Source organism: Globicephala melas, chromosome 12, assembly GCF_963455315.2.
Source record: "Globicephala melas chromosome 12, mGloMel1.2, whole genome shotgun sequence".
Taxonomy (NCBI): Eukaryota; Metazoa; Chordata; class Mammalia; order Artiodactyla; family Delphinidae; genus Globicephala; species Globicephala melas.
In genome coordinates, this window is record NC_083325.1 from 87,750,941 (window position 1) to 87,775,790 (window position 24,850).

At 44.8% G+C, this 24,850-nt stretch overlaps 1 protein-coding gene across 1 annotated transcript in view; it reads right to left on the reverse strand.

Annotated features, from left to right (window-relative positions):
- DCDC2C (doublecortin domain containing 2C) overlaps nucleotides 1–24,850 on the reverse strand; it is a 111,608-nt gene that overhangs the window by 72,951 nt on the left and 13,807 nt on the right. The window contains 2 exon segments of the mRNA XM_060309242.1: nucleotides 4,545–4,621; nucleotides 18,442–18,493. Coding sequence (XP_060165225.1) covers nucleotides 4,545–4,621; nucleotides 18,442–18,493 — 129 coding nt within the window.

Below are 24,850 nucleotides of genomic sequence, written 5' to 3' on the forward strand. Positions count from 1 at the left end.
GTGCTCAGAACCAGGGAGGGGCCAGAAACGCTGGCGACACGGCCTCATGGGATAGAAGACACCCCGATGAACAGGACTAAACTCTACTCTTTAAAAAATAGGCCTCCGTGACAACAGGGAACATGGAAGAAAACTGTGTCCATTTGGAAAACCAACGGGGAAATTTGGCGTTAAAAATGCAGCTGCTGTCCCCTCCGTGGCGCCAAGAGAGTGTCCCGGAGGAAATAACGTGCAATCCTCTGGAAAGATAACAGAAACCACTGGTTTCACTCTCACAGTTTAAGGCAGCTTCCCTGTGGTCCTGGTGGGTTTGTTTTCTTATTTCTATGGGCTGGGGCTGGGAACACGGCTGGGGTCCGCACAAAACCCAGTGCAAAGCTACTAGTTCCCTGGTGTTACAGTCCAAGCCACTTAGCAACAGTTTCAAACTCTTATTAAAATATTGTAAAACGTGAGGCTATTTCTTTAAGTCTAAAAGTTACGGAGAGCATTTAACAATACAGGAGCTCAACTTCACGGGGCTGACTTTCAATCTATTACTTTGTTATTTATGATTCCTGTTGTTGTTTTTCCTTAAATGTAAATAATTTAAAACTGGAGAAATACATCTCTTGTTTCAGAGTAAATATAAATTTTAAGTTAACACGTTTGTGCACAACAAAAAGGATCAGCTAAGGCTCTGTGGAAAGAGGCTTGCCATCACCCCAGAGGCCACCTTTTTCCGTACTTAAAGCCTCTGCCCCAAAACAAACCTCGAAAGGGGCATCCTGTGCAAGTCGTAGCCCATCTGTGACGTTACTGCTACCCTGAAGATTTGCTGCAAGGTTTCCACCCATCCGTGCTCCTAAATGGTGCACGCCAAAAGTCTCTCCAAACACAGACGGCTAATAATACAAGAAATAAATGTTGAGACAAGTCCATGTTGTGTTTTTGTCTACATTTTTAAGATATTTAACACAGATTCTCACGCTGAGTGCAGGGAAATAAGCACGCTGTTATGGACTGAACTGTGTCCCCCACAGGTTCTGGCAGCCCTCGCAGGCTGACACACACACATATACTCTGTTGACGTGGGTAAAAGTGAGCACGATCTTCCTGAAGGGCGACTTGGGGACACAGACATGGAGACGCGTGGGACCAGGAATCACTGACACAGTCTGTCCACTCCCTGAAATCCAGCCCACGGCAATGTGGGCACGTATACGTGAACCTGTAGAAACGTCTCTCGCAGGGTCACAGGCAAACCTCAGAGACATCGCAGGTTTGGCCCCTGACCTCAGCAACAAAGCGAGTCACACGAAGTTTTTGGTTTCTCAGTGCATAGAGAAGTTATGTTTACACTATACTGTAGTCTATAAAAACAATGTACGTACGTTAATTTAGAATACTTTATTGCTAAAAAAAAATGTTTACTATCATCTGACAACAGAGGGTGGCCACAAACCTTCAATTTGTAAAAGAAGAAAAGCATTATCTGCGAAACACAAGAAAGCAGAGCGCGATAAAACAAAGTAGAAAGTTTGCCTGTATTTACAAAAACTAAAATATAAAAACAACCTAAATGTCCAAGTGCAGAGGAACGGTGAAACAAATCATAGCACAGGATACAATAATAACTAATGCAGCCATTTAAAACTGTTTATGCAGAATTTGTATTTAGGGGGAAAATGATCAAATACAATTAATGCTGTAAGAAAACACACCAGCAAGTACAGAGAGAACTAAAAGTAAGTGGCCCTCAAAGTTAACAGGGGCCGTCTCTGAGGAGAAGGATAACGAGCGATTTTGATTTTATTCTTAACACATTTCCAGATGTCCACTTTTTTATACGAAGCATGTAAATACGGAGAAAAGGATTTCTTAAATTGTTAACGATCAAGAAAGAAATGTTAACAATAAAGAAATTAGGAAATTTCAAGTTTAGAGGAAGTGATGGACTTAACACATCCCCAGAAGCTTTCCGATTGAGCTGGAGAATGAACTAGACCCTTCTCGCTCTGCCAGATGTTAGGTCTGTGCCGTTTGAGCATCAGACGGCCCGTCTTCCACCTAACGATCCAGGTAGACGGATGACCAACCCCAAGAAGTACACCCAAAGATTGTTTCCCTAGAAAGTCTGTGACAGAGAGGTAATGGACAGGCACAGCCCCTGGACACACAGTGAAAGCCCATCATTGTTAATTACGTACAGACCGCTTTTGTAATACTAGGCAGCCATTTTTAAAAGCACAACGTATCTATATGTGCTAATAAGAAGCCATATTAAATTCTGTGAAAGAAGAAGGAAGATACACAGCAACGCTTGCAGCATACACACGCCTCTAAATCCTTGAACATGCGAAGCCTGTCTTACAAGGACACTCCAGAAACTTTTAACAGTCGCCTCTGGGGATATAAAGTGGGCAGAAGATTTACTTTTAATGTATACCTTTTAAAACGATATATTTACCATGGGTGTAAGTTACTCTGGCCATAAAAAATAGTTAATTTTTAAAAATTACTTTGAAATAAGAGAGGTTAAAGGCATAAAACAGCTTTGCCAATACACCTCCCGATGTGCTCATTAATTTTTAATAGGTAATATTTTAAATATTTTAAGTGAGACATACTTTAAATTTTTTACATAGGAAATGTTTTGAATTTTTCAAAGTAGGGAACAGCACTTGGATCTAGGAATGGATTTTGCCAGGTGACGCGGTGACGGTGGTGGTAGTGGCAGTGGACACCACTTACCGTAGCACACAGCTTAGTTAATGACAGACCAGGACACAGACCTGAGCCTCCGCCTCCAGGCTGGCGGCTTCTCCTGAACATGGACTCGACCAGCTGAATTCTGAGGACACGCAGACAGTCAGGGGGAATAGCTTCTCTCTCCACCACCCAGCTGCTACAGAACTCACACTCAGCAGCCCCCCACTCCCTCTACCCCAGCTCCCGGCTTACCAGGAAGGGTCAAAACACCTGTCACCTCGAACATCGAAAACTCTGAAAGCCATCGTAACTATTTTCCGTTTGTTTTCAAGTTACAAGGTCTCCAAGCAAACATGATCAGGCCTTCCCTTGGGAGAAAAGGCCTTGCATTTGGACGGGTATTTGGGTCCATCTAGTGGAGTTTTTAGCACACCATATAAAGAATAGAGCACATGCCTTAAGAATAACTGGTTTATAACAGAAAAAAAAAAGTCTGTCAAAATAAGTGAGAACCATGGACACTGTGGGTGAGGCTCCCCCCAAAAATGTATGTCTAGTGATATGTGTCTTTGCCAGAAAGGACCCATAAGCCAATAATGTTCCCTGGGATTTCTATCCATTCTTCAGAAAGAGGTGTCCTTCGTAAAATTTATGAGGTGTCTCTCATCATTTCAGAACAGCTCTCAGACGTACAAAAGGCACAGTGGAGATCTCAGGTGTGTTGAGTGGCTCCCTTGCAGAGGCCTAAGGAAAAGTATTTTAAAGAAACGATGGTTGGGTTCTGGAAGGTAAGTGAAAGGGACAGCTTAGCTAATAAGCAGGTCATGCTTGCTCCATCCTTGGGCTTCCCAGCCGGGGCCTCCACTGTGTCTGGCAGGGGGTTCCCAGCCTCCTGGGCCCCCAGCCCTTTGCTGGTCAGCAGGGGCGTGAAGGATGACTCGTCGGAGTGTGGGCTCTCTGCTACCCAAGGCTGGGACTGGCCTGCTGCTGCCGCCCCTCAGACATAGAGCCAGGACCCTGGAAACTCACTGAAATTCCTTCCGCTGGGAACAGAACCAGGTAAGAGGGAAGGTGCCCCCTGGAACTTCAAGTCAGGGATTTTCATCCCTATAATATCAAAGCGGCAAAATATATGCAGGATTGGGAGGAAATGGCTGCCATGTGGAGAATTCCTGCCCCTTAACGAGCACTGGGTGGGCTTTCCTGGGACTTTGCAGGTGCACGTCACCACCCTGTTTACAAATGAGGAGGCAATTCAGAGAGAGGAAGCGTGTGCAGGTCACAAAGCCGACAGGTGAAAAGCGGGATTTGAACCAACGTTTGACTTGAGTCAAGTGTGTTCTCCTTCTACAGCCCCAAGCATAACGCGGGCCGGCCCACAGGGGGGTCCCGATTAACCGGGACTGAGTCCCCCGGCACCTCTACACCTGCCCCATCAGCCGCTTCCCGAGGCGGCCAGCCCTCAGGCAACCTTGACCAGGGCGCGTTGAGCATCAGACAGCCCGTCTCCCCCGCCAAGGGGCTTTGGTGGGAACGTAACTTCTACATGTCCTTTCACCATCCAGCAGCTGCAAGGGCTAGGTTACCAAAAATAAACAAAAAGCTAAGACTAAGCCCTGCACTTCCAGCCCACGTGAACCGGCAGCCGCGGCAGGGCAACGGCATTGCTTCTCCAAAATCAAGGTTCACGAGAGAAGAACATGCAGCTGAACCATACAGAAGGCTCCGGGGGGGGGGGGCGGGGGGAAGGGTGAGCGTCAGAGAGAGAAGGGAGGGGACGAGCAGAGGCGGGGCGAAGGCGGCGCAACGTCTTTAAGGAGCTCCACCCCCCCCCCGCACCCCACTGTACTCACTTGATTTGTCGGGGTAAACGATGGGATGTTTGCCACCTGGGAGGCACGTCTATGTCACAATGTACCACCGGCTTGATCTGAAAAAAAGAAAAAAGAAGCCTCAGAATTCAGTTCAAGCTAAAAAACGCTTGTTAAATACCAACAGTAGGCACAGCATTCGACCCCAAACCTAAGGTAAAGGTGGGGCAGCCTCGCTAAGAGACCGCAGGGCAGGACCCGGGAGGGGCCCGGGCAGCGCTGGGCTCCGTGCCGGGCGGTGGCCAGGAGTCCAGCCGGGGCGATGCAGGCGGCTGTGCTGAGGGGCCGTGCGGTCCAGGGGGCGGCAAGGTCCCCGCTGAAGGTGCCCAGCAAGGGGCTGTGCGGTTCCCGCTGAGGATGCTCCCACAGCAGCTCACCCCACAGCCTGGTGAGCTCCGCTGGGGCCCTGAGACGGGACAGGGGCTTCTAATTCAGGCCATGGGGTTCAAGCCAGGATGTCCTGGCAGGTGAGAACGCCTTCCCAGCGTGTCCTGACCCTTCTCTTCTCTTTTCTGTGAATCCAACCTGAGGGGCTGAGCCAGCTCTGGGGCCCCATTCAACTTTGGCCTCACGCCCACCGGGGCCCAGACACCCAGGCAGGCAAGAGTCCCCAAGACCTGCCCCCCGCCAGCCCCGGACCCCCTCCTCTCGTCAGAGCTGGCCTGCCTCCTGGCCCCTGGCCCGGAAGGGAGGGCCCCGCGGCAGAGGGTTTCCACCCAGGCCTCCCACCCGCCCGTCTCCCTGCACCTCCCTGACCCGCCAGGCCGCCCGGTCACATACAGACAGGCCAGCCAACCTCTAATGTTGGCGCAGTGCCACTGAATTATCCCAAGTTGAGTAAAAGTCACCTACAGCAGTTCCTTTCCCGAGAATAACACCCAAGCAGCATCCTCGGGGTTCCCCACGGGAGCAGGGGTAAGCTACGCGGCCCACCATCAGCGCAAGCAGACGTGGGCAGCTCACGCTTTCCCAGCGCTGTGTTTTGTTTGTTTGTTTTTTGCGTTACGCGGGCCTCTCACTGTTGTGGCCTCTCCCGTTGCAGAGCACAGGCTCCGGACCCGCAGGCCCAGCGGCCATGGCTCACGGGCCCAGCCGCTCCGCGGCATGTGGGATCCTCCCGGACCGGGGCACGAACCCGTGTCACCCTCATCGGCAGGCGGACTCCCAACCACTGCGCCACCAGGGAAGCCCCCAGCGCTGTGTTTTAAATGAGGAGCTGGGAGCGGTGTTACCTTGTCTTCTGAAGGGGACGACGCGGGTAAGAGGGGAAGACGGAGGTGCTGTGGAGAAGCCTGCCCCGGCATCTCGCTGTAAGCATGGAGCGCCTCAGTCATGGAGGGAGCAGAGCAAATCTGGGGGCAGCCTGGGAGAGGAGAAACCACAGCCTCTGGGATCGGACAGACCAGGGTTCAAACTCCAGCCCAACCCCTTACTACCCGTGTGACTTTGGAGAAGCATTTCACCTTTGAGCTACAATTTATTAATTTGGGAATGGGGATGATATACCTTGCAGGGTTTTTATGAGATAACATTTTATAAAAGGCACAATGCCATACCTATTATCACATACGATAAATACACAGTCTAGTAAATACAAGAGTCTCCCAACACACACAGACACGCAGAATCCGGGCCGGGGGGGAGGGGAGGGAGAGAGAGACCATTTCGGCATCTCAGTTGGATTACAGCCCAAAGACAATTGCTGATTTTACCCACAGCCAACTGCTCGTCCCCAGACGCCCCATCTCAGAACACGGCACTACCCTAGACCCACTTGTTCAACTACCAAGCCTGGGAGACACTGGTGGGTCCTCTCTTCCCTGACACCCACAACTAAGCCATCAGCCCATCTCTCAGTTCTACCTCAAAACTGCACCCTGGGCCACCCTGTTCCTGCCACCCCGCTGGCCAAGCCTCCCCATCCCTCCCCTAACTCATCTCCCCACCCCCATAGCCCTTTCTTCACAGCAAGCGGAGGAGCCTCTGTAAACACAAACCAGGACGCCATCACTGTCTGACTTAAAGCCCCAGTGGTGGAAAGACCCACACTTCCAGTAGGTCCCCACTCCTCAGCTAGCCCACGCGGCCACGTGGCTCGCACCGCTGCCTCTGTGCCCTCGTCCCTCCCACAGCACCTCCCATGCCTGCTTTCTTCCAGCTCTTTAAGCACCGAGCTTGTTCCCACAAGCACAAGACCTGGACCCTGGAATGTTCTCCCAGATCTTTGCACGGTTTGCTCCCTCTTGCATTAAGAAGTCAACGTGGATGCCAGCTCCTCAGAGAGGACTTCCCTGATGATCACGCACCTTGATGTATGTTCACCACAGCACTCGATATTGCCTAATATTTGTGTGTTTCTTTGCTTGCTTATTATTGATTCCTCCTTGTGGAGTGTAAGCCTCCTGAAAGCAGGGACCTTGTTTGTCATGTTCAACAAAGTACTCCCATTGCCTGAACAATGGGCGGCCCATGGTAGGAGTTTGATAAGTATTTCATGAATATGAATGAAGAATGAACAAATGAATGACAAGTGAGAAACAGCTCTGATACTCTGGAAAGAATCCCAGAAAAAGTGAGTCCGCTGAGGATTGTGGCAATGCACACCTACATCCATTGTTACCCTACTGTCATGCTATATATAAAATTATATATACTTGCGTACTAATAGTGACAAAATCAATGCCATGAATATCAACGACGACCGTGAATTTGCAGACCTGGTTTGAAAACAAAACAACAGAAATTATCCTCTGCAAAATTCTATTAAGGCACAGCTACCCTAAGAGGCAGTTTTCTTGACTGCATAAATTTATGGAAACAATGAACTAACTGCTTTCTTACATGTTAATGATTCATTAACCCTGATATCACCTGCCTAATTAAATGACCCCAGCAATTAAATGCATATACGCTTCTGGGCTTTTCCCCCTGCACTCCACATAACAATCTCCGAGGAAGTACCAAGCAAACGTGCTTTGCTGTTACTGTCTGATGGTGATGACAGTTTCAAGACTCGTGTCATTCACCTGCCCTGAGAGGCAGGACGTTAACGGGCTTTAGAGCTCTTTAACAAGGGTCCAGGGTAATTGAACCAAATCTGCCTCAGTGACGGAAGACACTCAAGGCTGCCAAAGGTGTGTTTCCCCCAGTAGCACCAACGGTTCACTGGATGCCTGCTGTGTGTCAGGCACTGCACTCAGACCCTTATAAGCACTCACACCCAATCCTCAAAATCACCAGGCACAATATCCAGGTAACAAAGAATCAGAGACGTTATGTCATCTTCCCAAGAACACACAGCTATCAAGCGTCCTGGCCAGGCTAAGCCATCAAAAAATAGTGTATGATAGTTTTTAGCAAAACGGAGGTTTGAACCTATAGCAGTACACCATCTAGGAGCCTATTCTGAGTCATCCACGATTCCAGGACTGGCTCCGTCACTTTCTCCCTGTGTGACCTTGGTCAAGTTGTCTCGCTTCCCTAAACCTGTTTCTCCGTGCATGCAACGCAGATCCAAGTGGTGTATAGGTAGTAAGTCAGACAGAGAAAGACAAATATTACATGATGTTACTTATATGTGGAATCTCAAAAAGAAATATACAAATGAATCTATACACAGCACAGAAACAGACTCAGGCGTAGAAAACAAACTACGGTTACCAAAGGGGAAAGCAGGGGGAGGATAAATTAGGAGCTTGGGATTAACAGGTACAAACTACCATACGTAGAACAGGTAAGCAACAAGGATTTACCGTATAATACAGGGAACAATATTCAATATCTTGTAATAACTTATAATGGAAAACAATCTGAAGAAAATATGTATAACAATCACTTTTCTGTACACCTGAAACTAACACAATATTGTAAATCAACTATACTTCAGTAAAAAAATACAGATATAACCTAAAATTTGGCTAAAGGGAAAAGGTAAAAAAAAACAAACAAAAAAGTAGTGCCTATGCTATAGGTTTGCTCGCGATATGAGTAACTCAAAGTGAGAGAACTCGCTCTCCAGTGCTCAGCAAGGTGCCTGCAGTGAGTTAAGAGCTCAGCTGACAGCAGTGGTCGTTATTCGTGCCATTGCTCCTTCTGCCCCGTCATCCTTCTCCGACAGCCCTCCGTGAACATCCTCACGGCCTTTTCCACACGAAACATCAAATAAAAAAGGCCCATAGCTGATTTATGTGCCCCGTGTAGAATGGATGTCAGCTCCCCGCTGACGATGGATTTATAGGTTGGAACTGATGCTCTGAATGACTCCAAATTTGCTGACCCCCCAGAGGAACCATCCCACAGCAACAGACAGCCACGCGACTTATGGAGCCTACTGGCCATCCCAGGAAGTCCGTACTCGGAAGCAGGGTCACAAATAAAACCAACCCAAGGAGAGGAGAGTACCTGCCCCAAATTCTGCCCGGCTACAGACTCCCGGAAGGCGCTCGGTCATCGTTCCATTCATTTATTTAAGCCCTGTTTGTGGAGGACACCCCTCCATGGGAGGAACTGTGCTAAGTGTTAGAGACGCAAAGGTGAGCGAGACCGTCATCACACCTGGCCTCGGAGGGCTGCGAGGCATGGAGACACAGACCACTGGACAAGCGATCCGTAAACAAGGAGACAAGCACGTGCAGCTCTGTGATGAGGGCTCTCTGGTGGCCAGCACGGGGCGCACTCCATCCTCACAGCGACACAAAGCAGGCTTCCTGGTGGAAGCGGCCTCTAGGTTGAGACCTGATTTATAAGCAGGAGTCGGTCCGTTGAGAATGGGAAGAAATGCTAAATGAGGCAGGAGAAACAGCATACACAAAATCCTGTTAGAGGACTTTGGATACATCCTCGTGGATACAAGGTCTTTGGGAAATGGAAAAGTCTAGACTAGACACTGGACACAGAGGGAGGAGTGGTGAGAGGCGGGGCTGAAGAAGAAAGCCAGGGCCAGATCAAGGAGGGCCTTCACATCCGCGGTTAGCGGTGTAGACTCCATCCCCTTGGAGAAAAGAGGCAGGCCTTGAAGTGTTTGAACCAGGGAACTGGTGAGATCCAACTGGAAAGGGATGGGCTGGATATGCAGGAAGTCCAGATGGAAGGCACACGACTCTTTCTAGGAGCAGCTCTGGGTGTCCTCAGCAAGAATGGGGGCCCATAACTGAATGGGCTTGAGAGAAGGCACAGGAGGGACAGGGCGGGAGCGGGGCTGGGAGAAGTAAAAGCTAAGACGATTATCTAGGTTTCTGGTTTTAGGAGTTGAGTATACAGCTCCATTCTCTGAAAAAAGGAACACAAAATAACAACTGGGTTTGCGGGGAGAGGCCAGTGAGTTCAAACGTGGACATACTGAATCTGAGGTATCCTTGGGACATCCAAGTGACAGTGCCCTGTAGACAGAGACGTGGATCCTGCGCTAGAGAGAGGCCTGGGTGCCCTGGGCGCAGGGATGATGGTGGAGGATGAGGCAGGTACACTGCCCGAATGAGAAGAGGGAAGGAACCGGGGTAACACCTGGAGGGAAGTGGGGACTCCAAGGACAGACAATGACACTAACACCGCAAGAAAAATTTAGGAGAAACAACCGGAGGGAATAAGAAGAGGGCAGAGTTTCAGATGACAAGGAGAGAAATCACTCCAAGAATGAGAAAAAGGACCAGTTCCCACCCCCCAGCACAGCTGTAAACAAAAAGGCCCAAATGTCCGTCAGATGTGGAATAGATAAATAAAACGTGGTCTATTCATACAATGGAATACTCTTCAGCCATAGGAAGGAATGAAAAATCAATACACACTACAACACAGATAAACCGTAAAAACATGCTAAGTCTAAGAAGTCACTATATTGTATGATTCTATTTGTATGAAATGTCCAGAACAGGCAGGTCCAGAGGCAGCTCTTATTACTCTTATTGTCTTTTCTCATCCACTTAAGATCGTTCTGAGCAATTCTCCCTATTCTCTCCCCATTATCAGCTTACCCACAAAAGATCCTGAATAGCCAAAGCTATCTTTAACACAAAGAACAAAGATGGAGGCGTTTATCATCTATAAATATAATCTGTCAACATATTTTTATATAATCAAAATAGTATGGTGTTGGCATAAAAACAAACCAATAGACCAGTGGGACAGAATAGAAAGCCCAGAAATAAACCCGTGTGTATACAGTCAATTAATATTCCACAAAGGATCCAAGAATATACAATGAGGAGAGAACAGTCTCTTCAATAAACGATGCTGGAAAAACTGGACAGCCACATGCAAAAGAAAGAAACTGGACCCCTGTCTTACACTAAACACAAAAATCAACTCAAAATGGATTAAAGACTTGCACATAAGACCTGAAACCATAAAACTCCTAGAAAATAGAGGGAGTAAGTCAGCTTCTTGACATTGATCTTTGCAACAATTTTTTGGATTTGACACCAAAAGCAGATGTAACAAAAGCAAAAATAAGCAAGTGGGACCACATCAAACTTAATACATGAAAAGCTTCCACCCAGCCAAGGAAACCAGCAACAAAATGAAAAGGCAAAACCTGCTGAAAGAAAGTACTTGCAAACCTTGTATCTGATAAGGGGTCAATATCCGAAATATACAAGGAATTCATACAACTCAATGGCAAAAAACAAAAACAACCTCGTTTAAAAACGGGCAAAGGACCTGAATAGACATTTGTCCAAAGAAGACATACAACTTGCCAAAAGGTACAAGAAAAGGTGCTCAACATCACTCGTCATCAGGGAAACGCCAATCAAAACCACTGTGAGACATCACCTCACACTTGTCAGAATGGCTATCACCAAAAAGACAACAAATAACGAGTGCTGGTGAGGGTGTGGAGAAAAGGGAGCCCTCCTGCGCTGCTGGTGGGAATGTAGACTGGTGCAGCCACTGTGGAGAACAGTATGGCGACTCCTCAAAAACTTAAAACTGGAACTACCATATGACCCAGCATTCCCACTTATGGGTATATACCAGAAGGAAATGAAAACGTTTTCTTGAAGAGATGTACGTACTCCAGTTAGTATTCACTGATGCATTATTCACAATGGTTAAGGTGTGGAAACAACCTAAGTGTCTACCAATGGATGGATGGATAAAGAAAATATGTTATATCCATACAGCGGAATATTATTCAGCCATAGAAAAGAAGAAAAGTCTGCCATTTGCAATACACGGGTCAAACTGGAGGACATTATACTAAGTAAAATAAACCAAAGAAAGACAAATACTGCACGGTGTCACTTATATGTGGAATCTGGGGGGCAGGTGGCAGAAAGTGGAAACAGAATAGAAAAATGACTGCCAGGGCTGGGGGTGGGGGAAATAGGAAGAGATTGGTACAAAGGTACCAACTTTCAGTTACAAGATGAATAAGGTCTGAGGATCGAATGGATAACATGGTGACTGTAATTGATAACATCACATTGCATAATTGAAATTTGCTAAGAGAGTAGAACTTAAGTGTTCTCACAAAAGACAGGAAAAGAGAGAGAGATAAATATGTGAGGTGATGTGTCAATTAACTTGATGGGTGGAGGGAATCCTTTCACAATGTATACGTACATCAAATCATCACACTGTGCACTTTAAATATCTTACACTTTTGTCAATTACACCTCAATAAAGCTAAAAAATATGGTATATGTCACTTAATAGAATACTCTGAATCCACTACAAATTATTATAGGAACATATTTGTTGACACATTAAGATTTCATGATGCATTGTTAAGTAAAAGGGGATTTGTAAAAAATAATACATAGATATGCTCTCATTTGTGCTTAAATTAATACATTTGTAAAGTAAGAAGTATATACATGTGACCATTGAACAACACAGGTCTGAACTGCATGGGTCATTTATATACAAATTTTTTAATAAATATATTGGAGAATTTTTTGGACATTTGTGACATTTTCAAAAAGCTCATAAACTTCATAGCCTAGAAATATCAAAACAATAAAAAGGTATGTCACAAATGCATAAAATATATGTAGGTACTAGTCTATCCTTATATAGGCACAAGGTGTGTGGTATTTAATATAAAATTAATAATGTGTTAGCTTTCTTTCTGTTTTTATTGATACAACTTTGCTTTCAAAAAGTTACATTACCGTACATAGGCCTTTCTCTCTCATAATTGGAGAAATTGCACATCAGCCTATCATCACAGGGAAGTGGGTTTTTTAGTGCAACAATATTTCCAATACTGTATTATGAATATGACTAATGTGTGCCATAAAATTTTTATATCAATTTATTCATTGGTGTATAAGCCAGGCTACCATAAAGCAATCGTATTGCTGCTTCTTCATTATCAATGCACGAATCGTTACACATGTAAATAAATATGAATTTCCTTCTCATGTTATCTTTTCATTTTGACGGCTGGTGTTAGTAACATGTATAACACCTACGGTGTTTTGCATCATATAATATTGACTGTACTGACAGACGATTCATGCAAACAGGTGACAAAAGCATACAGTATCAATAAATACAGCACAGTACTCTAAATGTATTTTCTCTTCCTTATGATTTTCTTAACAGCATTTCCTTTTCTCTGTCTTACTTTACTGCAAGAATACAGTGTGTAATACAAGTAACACACAAAGTATGTTATCAACTGTTTCTGTTATCTGTAAGGCTTCCAGTCAACAGGAGGCTACTAGCAGTTGAGTTTTAAAAGAGTGAAAAGTTATACATGGATTTTCAACTGTGCAGGGGGTCAGTGCTCCTAACCTCTGCATTGTTCAAGGGTCAACTGTATATATACGCATATATGTCCACATAGGTTAGAAGCATCTAGAAAAACATGGTGGCTAATTTCTGGCTGATAGGATTATGTGTGTGTTTCCTTTTAAATTACATATATTTTCTCATTTCTCTACAACGAGCATGAATTATATAGTAGTTTTTTTAACAGAAACAGAAGCTTCCAAAAATGTGTTCAGGACCGTTCAAAAGGAGAGCCAATGTCAAGGCCACTGAGAGAATACGATGCACTTGGGTCTCGGCTCAGTCAGCGCAAAGTACCTCAGCCAACTCTTGAGTCAAAACACAGTTAAGTTTCATTCCCCTTGCTTTTCAGTCAGATAGGGAATCACATAAAACACGTTACAGACATTTATATTAAAAGTTAATTTTAAAATTCTTTTTTGTTAGAATCATCAGTAACCGCCGTTATTCGAAAATTCACCTCAGGGACTCACTCCCTTCTCTTCCATGACAACTTGAGATAACTAAGGTCTAAATTAGTGGTTTAACTGTTTTACCATTAGTACGCTATTTACCAGGATGAATGCACTGGAAGGACAGAATCAGAAAACCATCCTCGTGGGCAAAAAAGAATATTGCATTGGGGCTCATTTGTTCTTAGAACTGTAAGAAAAGGACAGGGGAAGTCTTCTAAATTCTGCCTAAATTTATACAATTTGACATTACACACCCAAACTCTAAGGTGCAGCAACAGAACTCCTTGAATTAAACTGAGACCAAGGACATTTTTCTCATTAAGTCAACGAGACACAGTCATGGAAACTCAAAATCCCAAGAGCACTGTTTTCGAGTCTGATTCTCCCTTTGCTCCTCCGTTTAATGACACGTAATTCCAAATTCATTATATTGAAGCATTTTATAAGTCATTTCTATGGTTATATGAAGTATATTATTATGGTATTCTAATTAATTTTAAGTAAATTTCTTTACTGAATCAAGGTCTCTTGAGAAGTGTCTTCAATTTTCCCACTAATATATTTTGACCAAAACGGGAATTCTGTGAAAGAATACTCTACAAAAAGCTAGGTACTTCTACTCTGTGTCGCTATCACAAAACAAGGCGGAATAACTTAGTAAAACACTTAAACATTGAATATTTGAACTTGGCCAAAGCTTACAGTATAGTATATTTAGTGTTTCTAAGGGTTTGCACTGGTATTCAAATCGGTAGCATTCATGGATCTCAAATTCTGATAGGGTGAGCTACCCAGACTTAAAGGCATTATGAGTATTAATTTCAACTATTTACTGAGCTCTTGCAATATGCCCAGCACCATCTCATTTAATCCCAGCAACATTCTGAGAGGTATTATTTCAGATCAATACCTATAGATCTAATCATAGTATGACAAGTCATGAATCATTCAACCATTCCTCCACTGATGGACATTCACGTGTTTCCCAGGTTTTTGTAATTACTAAAAAAAAGAACATGCTGCTATAAACATCCTTAAGGCCCAGTGTGTGAACTGAACCAGCCGGCTGGAGCAGATGCAGCAGGGGCTGCCCGTGGCCGCAACACCCCACAAGGCCTGGGGAGATTTTAGTCCTTGCAAAGCTGTTCTCCACTGTCCTAGAATGAGGTGGCGCTGCGGAGGGCCAGGTCCTCCTTCTGCAGCGCATCCTACAGGGCATCGGTTCCCACAGCCCTCTGCACAGATCCTGGAGAACCAGTGCCCCGTGGCGCTGACCCTCTGCTTCCGGTCCCCCAGCAGAGCCTGCACTGCGCCGACGCAGCGTAGCACCATCCGGTCTGTCCCACCCCAGTGCACAAAGTGCGGCTCTTTCTGTAAGGTGAGCGCTCATGTATCCACCAGAAATAATTCACGGAATTTAATTCTGTGAACGAAACAGAAGAAACCCATTTAATATGCACAGGTTGTACAGTGCAGTAATGAGGCTTTCCGCAAGGAAGGGGGTGGGGGGACCCCGGATTCATCTCTAGTTTCACACCAAGTTCTGTTACTAACTGGTTGCCTAACTCTGTACACGTCACTTAACCTGTCTTGAACTCTTGATTCATCTTTTAAGTGGCAGATATTAAGACCTCCTCCCCCGGACTTCCCTGAGGGTGCAGTGGTTAAGAATCCACCTGCCAATGCAGGGGACACGGGTTCAAGCCCTGGTCCGGGAAGATCCCACATGCCGCGGAGCAGCTAAGCCCGTGAGCCACAACTACTGAGATCGCACTCTAGAGCCCATGAGCCACAACTACTGAGCCCGTGAACCACAACTACTGAAGCCTGCGCACCTAGAGCCCGTGCTCCGCAACAAGAGAAGCCACCGCAATGAGAAGCCCGCGCACCGCAACGAAGAGTAGCCCCCGCTCGCCACAACTAGAGAAAAGCCCACGCGCAGCAACGAAGACCCAATGCAGCCAAAAATAAATAAATAAATACATTTATTTAAAAAAAGACAAGTCTTTTAGCTCATTAAGTATTATATTATCTCCCGAATCATGGGTACGTCCCCACAAACCACAAAGCAGCTAAAATGTGGTTTAGTAAGTGGTAGTGAGTAGTGAGAGGTGACAAAGAGAGTTTAAGTTAGTAGTTACGTGAGCAGTATGGAGGACAAAAGAGAGGTACCCACTAAGTGACTGAGGAACTTCAGCCCCGTGACTGGCAACTCTACATCCTCATATGGGACAGCAGGACACAGATGTAAACTGCCGGCTGCTCTCATGGGCTCCTCACGGGACCAGCAGAGGTCTTGGCTACATCACAGATGAATGTCCACGAAGATACTACATAGCAAGCAGCAATAATAACAAGCCACTTTTAGGGAGTCCCTTCTGCCACCAAAGAAGAGGGGGCCGGGGTGGTGACCGTCAAGCACCTCGCAGGCCTCCACACCGTGCAGTACCCCACGGCACCCGCGGGCAGTGATGGCATTCCCAGGCACCGCTGGAAGCAATACATGTTCTGAGAAACTTTCTGGAAGTGAATATTAAAGAGGTAAAAATTGTGCGTGTAACTCCTCTTCTCTATAAACAATCATGATGGCTCGATCAGGGTCCATCCCAATGCCTAGTTACAATAATGAGAAAGAAGAAGGATGTAAGGTCTGTTGACAGGGAATGGGTTAAATAATTATGCTAGAGTCACGTGATGGAACATTTTGCAGCCACTAAAAATCATGTGGCAGAAGATCCTTTACTATGTTAAACTGTCATGATACATAGTTAATAAAAAGCAGAAAAGAAAATACTATGTAAATCACTTTGCTGTATACCTGAAACTCACAACATTGTTAAGCAGCTGCGCTCCAATATAAAATAAAAAGTTTAAAAAAAAGAAAAAGAAAATAGTACGTATTGATGGATTCCATTTCTGTAAATATATACATATCAATGCATGCATTGTATATATGTGTGTATCTGTGAAGATGATAGATAGATAGATAGACAGATATTTGCGACTTGTGCAGAGAAAACAACTGGAAATGGACATGACAAAAGGCAGAGTGCGCTGATCTTTGGGAGGTAGGATTGTAAGTGATCTTCACTTTCCTCACTGAGCTTTTCTGCACAGCATTTTTGACATTTTTCTCAGCAAGAACGACTGTACAATCAGATTTTTTTTAATGAAAAGAGTGTAAATTTCAAAAGAACAATTACAAAACTCTTTGGGCAACTACAGTCTCATTAGTATGAGTGCACGGCAATCTAGTACCGGCCCTGGGAGGCTGAGGCTCCTGTGGGCATTTCAATGCTGGTACCCTCGTAACCTCTCCCATCACCGCATCCTCAACTAGAAAACAGGGAGTTTTGATAAGATAATCTAGAAGTTCCCTTCCTGTCCTAAAATGCTAAATGTTACCTTATAATCATGTCTAATGTTTTTAAATCATTGACATGTACAAAGGATAAACAGACTCAAACTTGAACAGAGTCTCTCGAGGGGTACGCTTCAGAATTGTTGTTCAATCCCACTCCCGCCCCACCAGGACAGGGGGATGCAGGGACTTAGATGTTAAGGATAATCATATACCATTTCCTCTCTATTTATTAAGGTAGTAGCCCTGAAATTCAACGACTGCCAGAATTGCTTTCTTGTTGGAAACTCGCCCTCCTGCCCCTGGCAAGTTACAGTCTAAGGTGGGTAGGTAATAAATTTGATTTGGTTCATCACACAGCCTTAACGTGCAGAGGCAAGGAAGCAGCTAAATGCTTCTGCAGGCTGGTGCCTGTGGGCGATGCAAGAGCTGCTAGACTGCCCTTTACTGGAGCACCGGGGAGTCCAAGGACACAAAGAGGCCCTGCTTCTTTAAGACATGGGGGACGAGAACCGACACTTACCTAGTGCTGGTACGTTATGTCTAGTTTATCATGTAATCCTCACAACCATCCTCTAAGACACATTCTCATCTCCTTTCCATAGAGGAGAGAACTTAATAGCAAAACTACCACTTAGAGACGTAGATACCCTAAAAACAGCTCACCTTCGAAGCACTCCACAAAAAGTCCATTTACAAAATAAAAAAGTAGAACTCATCTTGCATTCTAAATACCATCATCAGGCTATCTCGCTCAAACCTGATTTTTGTCGCTTATTTAAAAGGTGGCTCTCTTTTAACTTACATAGGAAATTTGGGTTGTTTTGTTGTTGTTGTTGTTGTTTTGCTAAGACTCAAGTGATGTGAACAGAGTGATGGAAGGTTCCATCTTGTAGTCTTTCAAATGTCTATCAAGGACAAAAATGTTGAGAACACAGAGCAAATCTTTAAATTTAACATTATAATTAGCTTCAACATCGTGTAACTTAAAATAACTTTTCCTGTCACCTGTCTTTCCAAATCCCCAAAACAAAAGAGGAGGAAAAAGTCTTAATAAATGCTAGCACTCTGCACCTCAAAGATGAATCTCTCCCTAACCGTGGTCTTCAAACGTTCTTACCGACTTCCATCATCTTAGTGACTTAAGTGCTCTGACAAACAGAACGAGTTTGCACGGCCACTTCTGGCTTCAAGAGCAGCACGCCTTTACAGGCATTCCCTACCAAATGCTGCTTTCATCAAACTTCAGTTATTCAATATTGACATTTTAATTTTTACCAAATCATCCAATATATCCCACCTTTAGTAGTTAGTAGTGAACACTTACTTCCTTCATCTTTCTCATCCTTGCAGGTCTGCTGGGAACTACATTAAAATAACTGCAAAAGAAAGAAAAACCTAACTAGAAGGTAAATATTTAGATAGAAAATTTGAGCCTCTTTAGAGATGACTCCACTCCACAGCAACTTAAAACTAAAACCTAGAGCACCATAAATGCTCACATCAATATACAATAGCAATGTCATCGCAGGAAAATGTTCATACTGGCTACCGTGGGCATCACCCAGGAAAACTGTCCTTCAGTGGCATTGCTTTTCCTCATACAACACTATTAATCAAAGAGGAACCTTGGAGACCAATCGAAGAGAACTTTACTGGATCACTAACGGCTCCAGGGCCCACCACTGGCCAAAGGCGGAGCAGAGTCCCAGACACCTCGCCCAGCTCCCTCTCACCTGCGCTGTCCCTTCCTGCCTCACAGAATGCCATCACTGTGCCCATTCTGCCAACACTGAATGCTGGGAAAGAGCCACTGGAATAAATGTGTATGAGCCCCGCCAGCAGAACTCGTGACCCCTGGGGACTTCTGGAGAGCCTTCCATGTGCCTCAGAAACAGAACAGATATTTCTAATGATAATAAATAGTATGCTAAGATTTATATGTGTTAGGGTTTCTTCCTGATTTAAAACAATTTTTTCATGTATTTGAGATTGTTCTTGACAATGGTTTTAGCAACAGTCAGAGAAGGATTGACTAAGAGTCGGTAGATGAAAGGAAAAAGACATTTTTAAGTACTTAATATACAGTCAAGAGTCACAAGCTCAGATGCCTACAGAGGCTGGGCAAGTAAATGATGATGCTCGCAAAGGGTGGTATTAGGGAATGGTGGGGACTGTGGCTAGTGGGAGTGCTCATAATTGCAGAGCACTGTTTTCCTGTGGAAATGCAGGCTACTAAAAACTAAGTCCTTGGGACTTCCCTGGTGGTCCAGTGGTAAAGAATCTGCCTTCCAATGCAGGGCACGTAGGTTCGATCCCTGGTCAGGGAACTAAGATCCTACATGCTGCGGGACAACTAAGCCCTCGCACCACAACTACTGAGCTCGCACACCACAATGGAAGATCCCGCATGCTGCAGCTAAGACCTGACACAGCCAAAAAATAATAATAATAAATAAATAAATAAAACTAAGTCCTTTTAAACAATAAAAATCCTCTATTTTTCATTATTTTTTTTAAACTACACTGGTTTTGTTTTGTTTTGTTTAATTTATTTATTTTTGGCTGCATTGGATCTCTGTTGCTAAGCACAGGCTTTCTTTAGTTGCTGCGAGTGGGGCCTACTCTTTGTTGTAGTGGGCAGGCTTCTCATCGCGGTGGCTTCTCTCGTTGCAGAGCATGGGCTCTAGGCGCACGGGCTTCAGAAGTTGTGGTGCACGGGCTTAGTTGCTCCGCAGCATGTGGGATCTTCCCAGACCAGGGATCGAACCCGTGTGCCCTGCATTGGCAGGCAGATTCTTAACCACTGTGCAACCAGGGAAGTCCCAAAAATCCTCTATTTTTTTTAAATGGAAACCAAAATTTCATATTACATGAACACCCCCATTATAAAATGTGGCAGCCAATTCAAACCTTCGAAAACTACGTGAACCAAAGCGCCTGCAAATCTCCAAATCACCCCCTCGGCTTACAGCTCCCCTCCACCCCCCTGTGCTCATCTTCAAATGGGTATTTTAGTCTTAAGCTCCCGAATTCCATATTTGATGACGCACATTAATCCCCCAAATGAGACAACTTACTCTCATTAAATGGAAACGAAAGGCATAAATAAATACAGACATTAAGGCATAAAAAGATCACAAAAAACCCACAAAATGTTATTTGCTGTTTCAATGTTGCCTTCCAAAAAATACAGAAATAGAATGGAAAGAGGGAACGAGTAATTCCTCAGAGAGCCAGTGGCCCCAAGTCTTTAAGCCGGGTGTCTGCAGGAGGTTCCTGGCTGCACCTGGGTCTCCCTGGGGGTGTGGGGGGCAGGAACTGGAAGCAGAGACTAGATGTTAATGTGCAATGTTCCTCCTGCTGCTTCCCAAGATTAAAGGAAAGGAAGAAGCCAACCACCAGATCAAGGCAGGCATTTCAAAGCACTGTGCTCATTTCACTCTGACAACACCCTATTGGAGCAGATACTAACCAGGCCCTGGTTTATTGATGAGGAAGCTGAGTCTCAGCGAGGTGATTTGATTTGCTAAGTGCTACCCAGATGGGAAAAGCCAGGATTCTGTTCACCCCAGGTCTTCTGGCTCTGAGACCACATTCCTCTTCCTCGGGCGTGGCTGTCTGTCCACACACTTTGCCCCTTTCCCGGTTACACACTAGTCCTCGGGTACAAGTGGGTGGTAAGGAGAGTCAAAGTACAGGTTGGGGTGTCAAGGAGCTGCCATAGTTTGATTTAAATAGCATTTTCACTTTGAATCTCAACAGCAAACTCCTAAGGTAAATAGGAAAAATTCCTACTATAATTCAAATTCCTTGGGGTCTCTCGAAACACACACACACACACACACATACACACAATATATACAAATACACATGCATACACACGCATGCACACATACATACACACACACATACATACAAACACACATACACACACACACACACACACACACACACACACACAATGCCCTGATATAAATTTTGTGGTGAATATGACTTTCTCTACAAAAGAAATCATTAATTCCAGGCTTTACGGGACACATTTTTAAAGTGATTATTAGCCTATAATATTTTGTTTTATAGAGAAAAAATGATGTTTCTCTTCTCAAATTAATTTATTCCAGAAAATGTAGGAAATGTTTAAATGATGATTAGATTGGGGAAGATGTTATGGTGTTTGTCTTCTCAATGTACCATTTTACAACCATGAGAAACCCTCCAGGACGGTTAATATATCATCAGGTTGCACTTCAAAGTTCATCTGCTGGTGGCACAATTAGAAGATTATTTGCTGGTGAAAATTAGTTTTAACCGTTCAATGGCTCAACATACATTCCAACAAGTGCTAGCTCACTGATACCAGTATAAATCAAGCCAAAATTAAAATCAGAGCTTTATTCATCAACGTCTGGGTTCCGATTTCATACTTCATTGATCTAAAAGGTAGTGGAGAAAACGAAATCCAAATGCCTCTCCACGTTGAACTCCATAAGCAAATCTCTCCCATCCGTTTGATAGCAATGAGGGTACATGGAAAATGCAAAATAACAGAGGGTCTCGACCACGTGGGAATCCCACCTCCCCTCCTGCTCAGTGAACTGGATCACATTCCTCTCCCTACAGAAAATAATAATCAACATTAAGAAATCTGGGAAGAGAAACACCTCAAAGTCTTTCTCAGTATCTCTGCCACATGTCCAAAACTTTTTAAATAAACACTGAAAATCTCCCTACCAAATTAGAAGTCTCACAGGATCTATTAGAAAGTGCCTCAACCCACAGAAAGAGGAAAGAATTTCCTGATCTTGGTTCAGGCCTGACAGTCGGTGCTTCACAAGCTTCCTTCCTCACCTGCTCGCAGACATCACACATGTCAATTTTACGAGGAAACGTTTTGGGGGTAAAATTAAACTTTTCATCACACTTAAGTTGAAAAGAATTTTAAAGTCAATTTCTGTTGAAACCTTTTGTGGTCATAAAACAACAGTGAAGACCGGATTCTGGTAGGAAATCGGAATCCAGCATACGCAATGTCTGAGTCTATTCAGGCTGCCCTAACAAAAGTACCACAGACTGGGGTAGGGGGAGCTTAAACAGCACACATTCGTTTCTCACGGTTCTGGAGGCTGGAAGTCTGAGATCAAGGCACTGATATAGTCAGTGTCTGCTGAGGACCCCCTTCCTGGTTCATAGACAGTATGTTCTCGCTGTGTCCTCACCTGGAGGAAGGGGTAAGCCCATGTGCCACAGCCACTGAGCCTGCGCTCTAGAGCCCATAAGCCACAACGACTGAGCCCACACACCACAACTACTGAGGCTGCACTCTAGAGCCCACGAGCCACAACTACTGAGCCCAGTGCCACAACTACTGAGCCTGCGCTCTAGAGCCCATGCTCCGCAACAAGAAAAGCCACCGAAACGAGAAGCCTGTGAGCCACACCTACTGAGCCTGTAAGCCACACCTACTGAGCCCGGCACCACAACTACTGAAGCCCATGTGCCTAGAGCCCGTGCTCCGCAACAAGACAAATCCCTGCAATGAGAAGCCCGCGCACTACAACAAAGAGTAGCCCCCGCTCGCCACAACTAGAGAGAGCCCACACGCAGCAACGAAGACCCAACGCAGCCAAAAATAAATTTTAAATTAATTTTTTTTAAAAAAAAGAAATTTTTTATGAACCTGGATTCTTGCAACTTTCCATACTTAGAAAAGCACTAAAATCATTAACTGAGATATCTGTTCCTCGCTACTAGCAGCAACCTTCTCCTGTGACGGGTGCCTGAGTGCACATACTCCTTCACCAAAATCACGGGAACACTGTCTTCTCCCACCCTCTCCAGAGCAGTTCCCTGGGGCTGTCTGAGAGGCTGTCTCCCAGCGACAGTCCTCAGTGCGACACTGAATAAACTTAACTCACAGCTCTTACACTGTGCATTTTTTTCAAGTCGACACCACCACATGAGGGATTCAGTTTCAACATACGAATTTCAGGGGGACACAGTCACTGTGTAGCATGCAGCAACTAACCCTGAAAACATAATAACAAAATCAAACATCCACAAAGGACTACATTCTTGTCAGTGAATTCTCATACATACCAGGATTAGCACAGTAATAAATGTAAATCTAAAATGTTACGGCATTAATCCAAACTCTCTACCTCTTAGCAACTGTGATGTCTGTGACTTATGATTTTTCTTCAAAAACAATAAGATGTCAAGTTTGCATCCTTGCAGATGCCATTAAGAATCTGAATCACAAGCCAGCTAACTCACAAAATGACACTATCTGGGTGGTCCAAAAAAACTCAAGCTACTGATTTAATTTGGAGTATCTTGAGAGGAATCATTCCTGGCATTTGGGAGAAGAAAACAGAAATCCTCTCTGGAGAATCTCACCTTTATCTCAGCCCTTAAAGAATTTCCTCAAAAAAAAAAAAAAAAAACCCATAGAAAGGGAGTCATTTGCAGTCAAAAAAATAAGTAAACTAACAAGGACAGAAAGGATCATGAGAGAAAACCAGGTGAAATAAGAGAAAACAGAGATGAGTTTCAAATACTGGGATTACAGGCACAGACCACAGAAAGACAATATTTCAACGGAAGACAAGCTTGAAAATACATGCAATACAGAGACTCGAGAGAATAACATGGAGGATTTGAAAAGAGCCAGATAGAATGTGTGGAAATGAAAAACTGAATGATTTAAATTTAAAATTCAATAAATTGGTGTGAAGCCTAGTATACACTGCAGAAAAAAATTAATCAAATCTAAAGTACCCAGATTATAGCACAAAGATAAAGGGGAGAGAGAGAGAGAGATGGGAAAAAGAGGGGGACTCTTGGAGGTTAGAGCTAATGAAATATGCTAACCCACATCAACCCAGACACAGAAAGCAAAGAGAGAGAACATAAGACAGAGGCATCACCTGAAGAGACAATGGCTGAGTCACCACACCAAAGACTCAAGATAATTCAATAAATCTGCACTGAGACGTATCGTCTAAAGCACAGCACCCAGAATCAAACAGCACACATTTTAAGAAGCTAAAAGAGATAAAACATTACTTTCAGAGAAGTGAACGATGATAGCTGATATCTCATCAGCAACCACCAAGTTAGAAGACAGTGAAAAATACCCCTCATGGTCTAAAGGACACTGCCATCCACAGAGTCATAACAAAAACATACGTGAAGGAAAAGGGCAAGAGACCTCTGCTCTGGGAACCATGGACGAAGTAACCCCAGTCAACCTTTCCACTAAAACACAAAACCGGACACACTGAAAAACATGTCTTTGAAACATAAGACACCTATCAAGATGGTGAGGAATTCCCACACTCCAGGAAAGAAAGGCAGTCCGAAGCCATGAGGCCGACATCTGGGGCCACTTTGGTCCAGGGAACAGAGAGCTGAGAGGGTGAACCATGGTTCCGACAGCCTTTGTGGCCACAGGAAAAGCACTGGTTCAGGACCCACCAACGGGGGCCCTTGTGAACCACCCTCCTAGTGAACTGGGACCTCACTGGCCGCACCTGAGGCGTGAGCAGCATCCTGGCTTCCAGACACCTGGTCAGTCCGAACCATCCCACACGCCGAAGCTGTATCAGGTGATCGTGAACTGGGCGCTGAAGCTGTATCAGGTGATCGTGAACTGGGATGAACAGGCAGCTGGCCAAGCAAAGCTGCCACTTTGGCAAAAGCTAATATCACCTCAGGCCTCAAATGATTTCCAC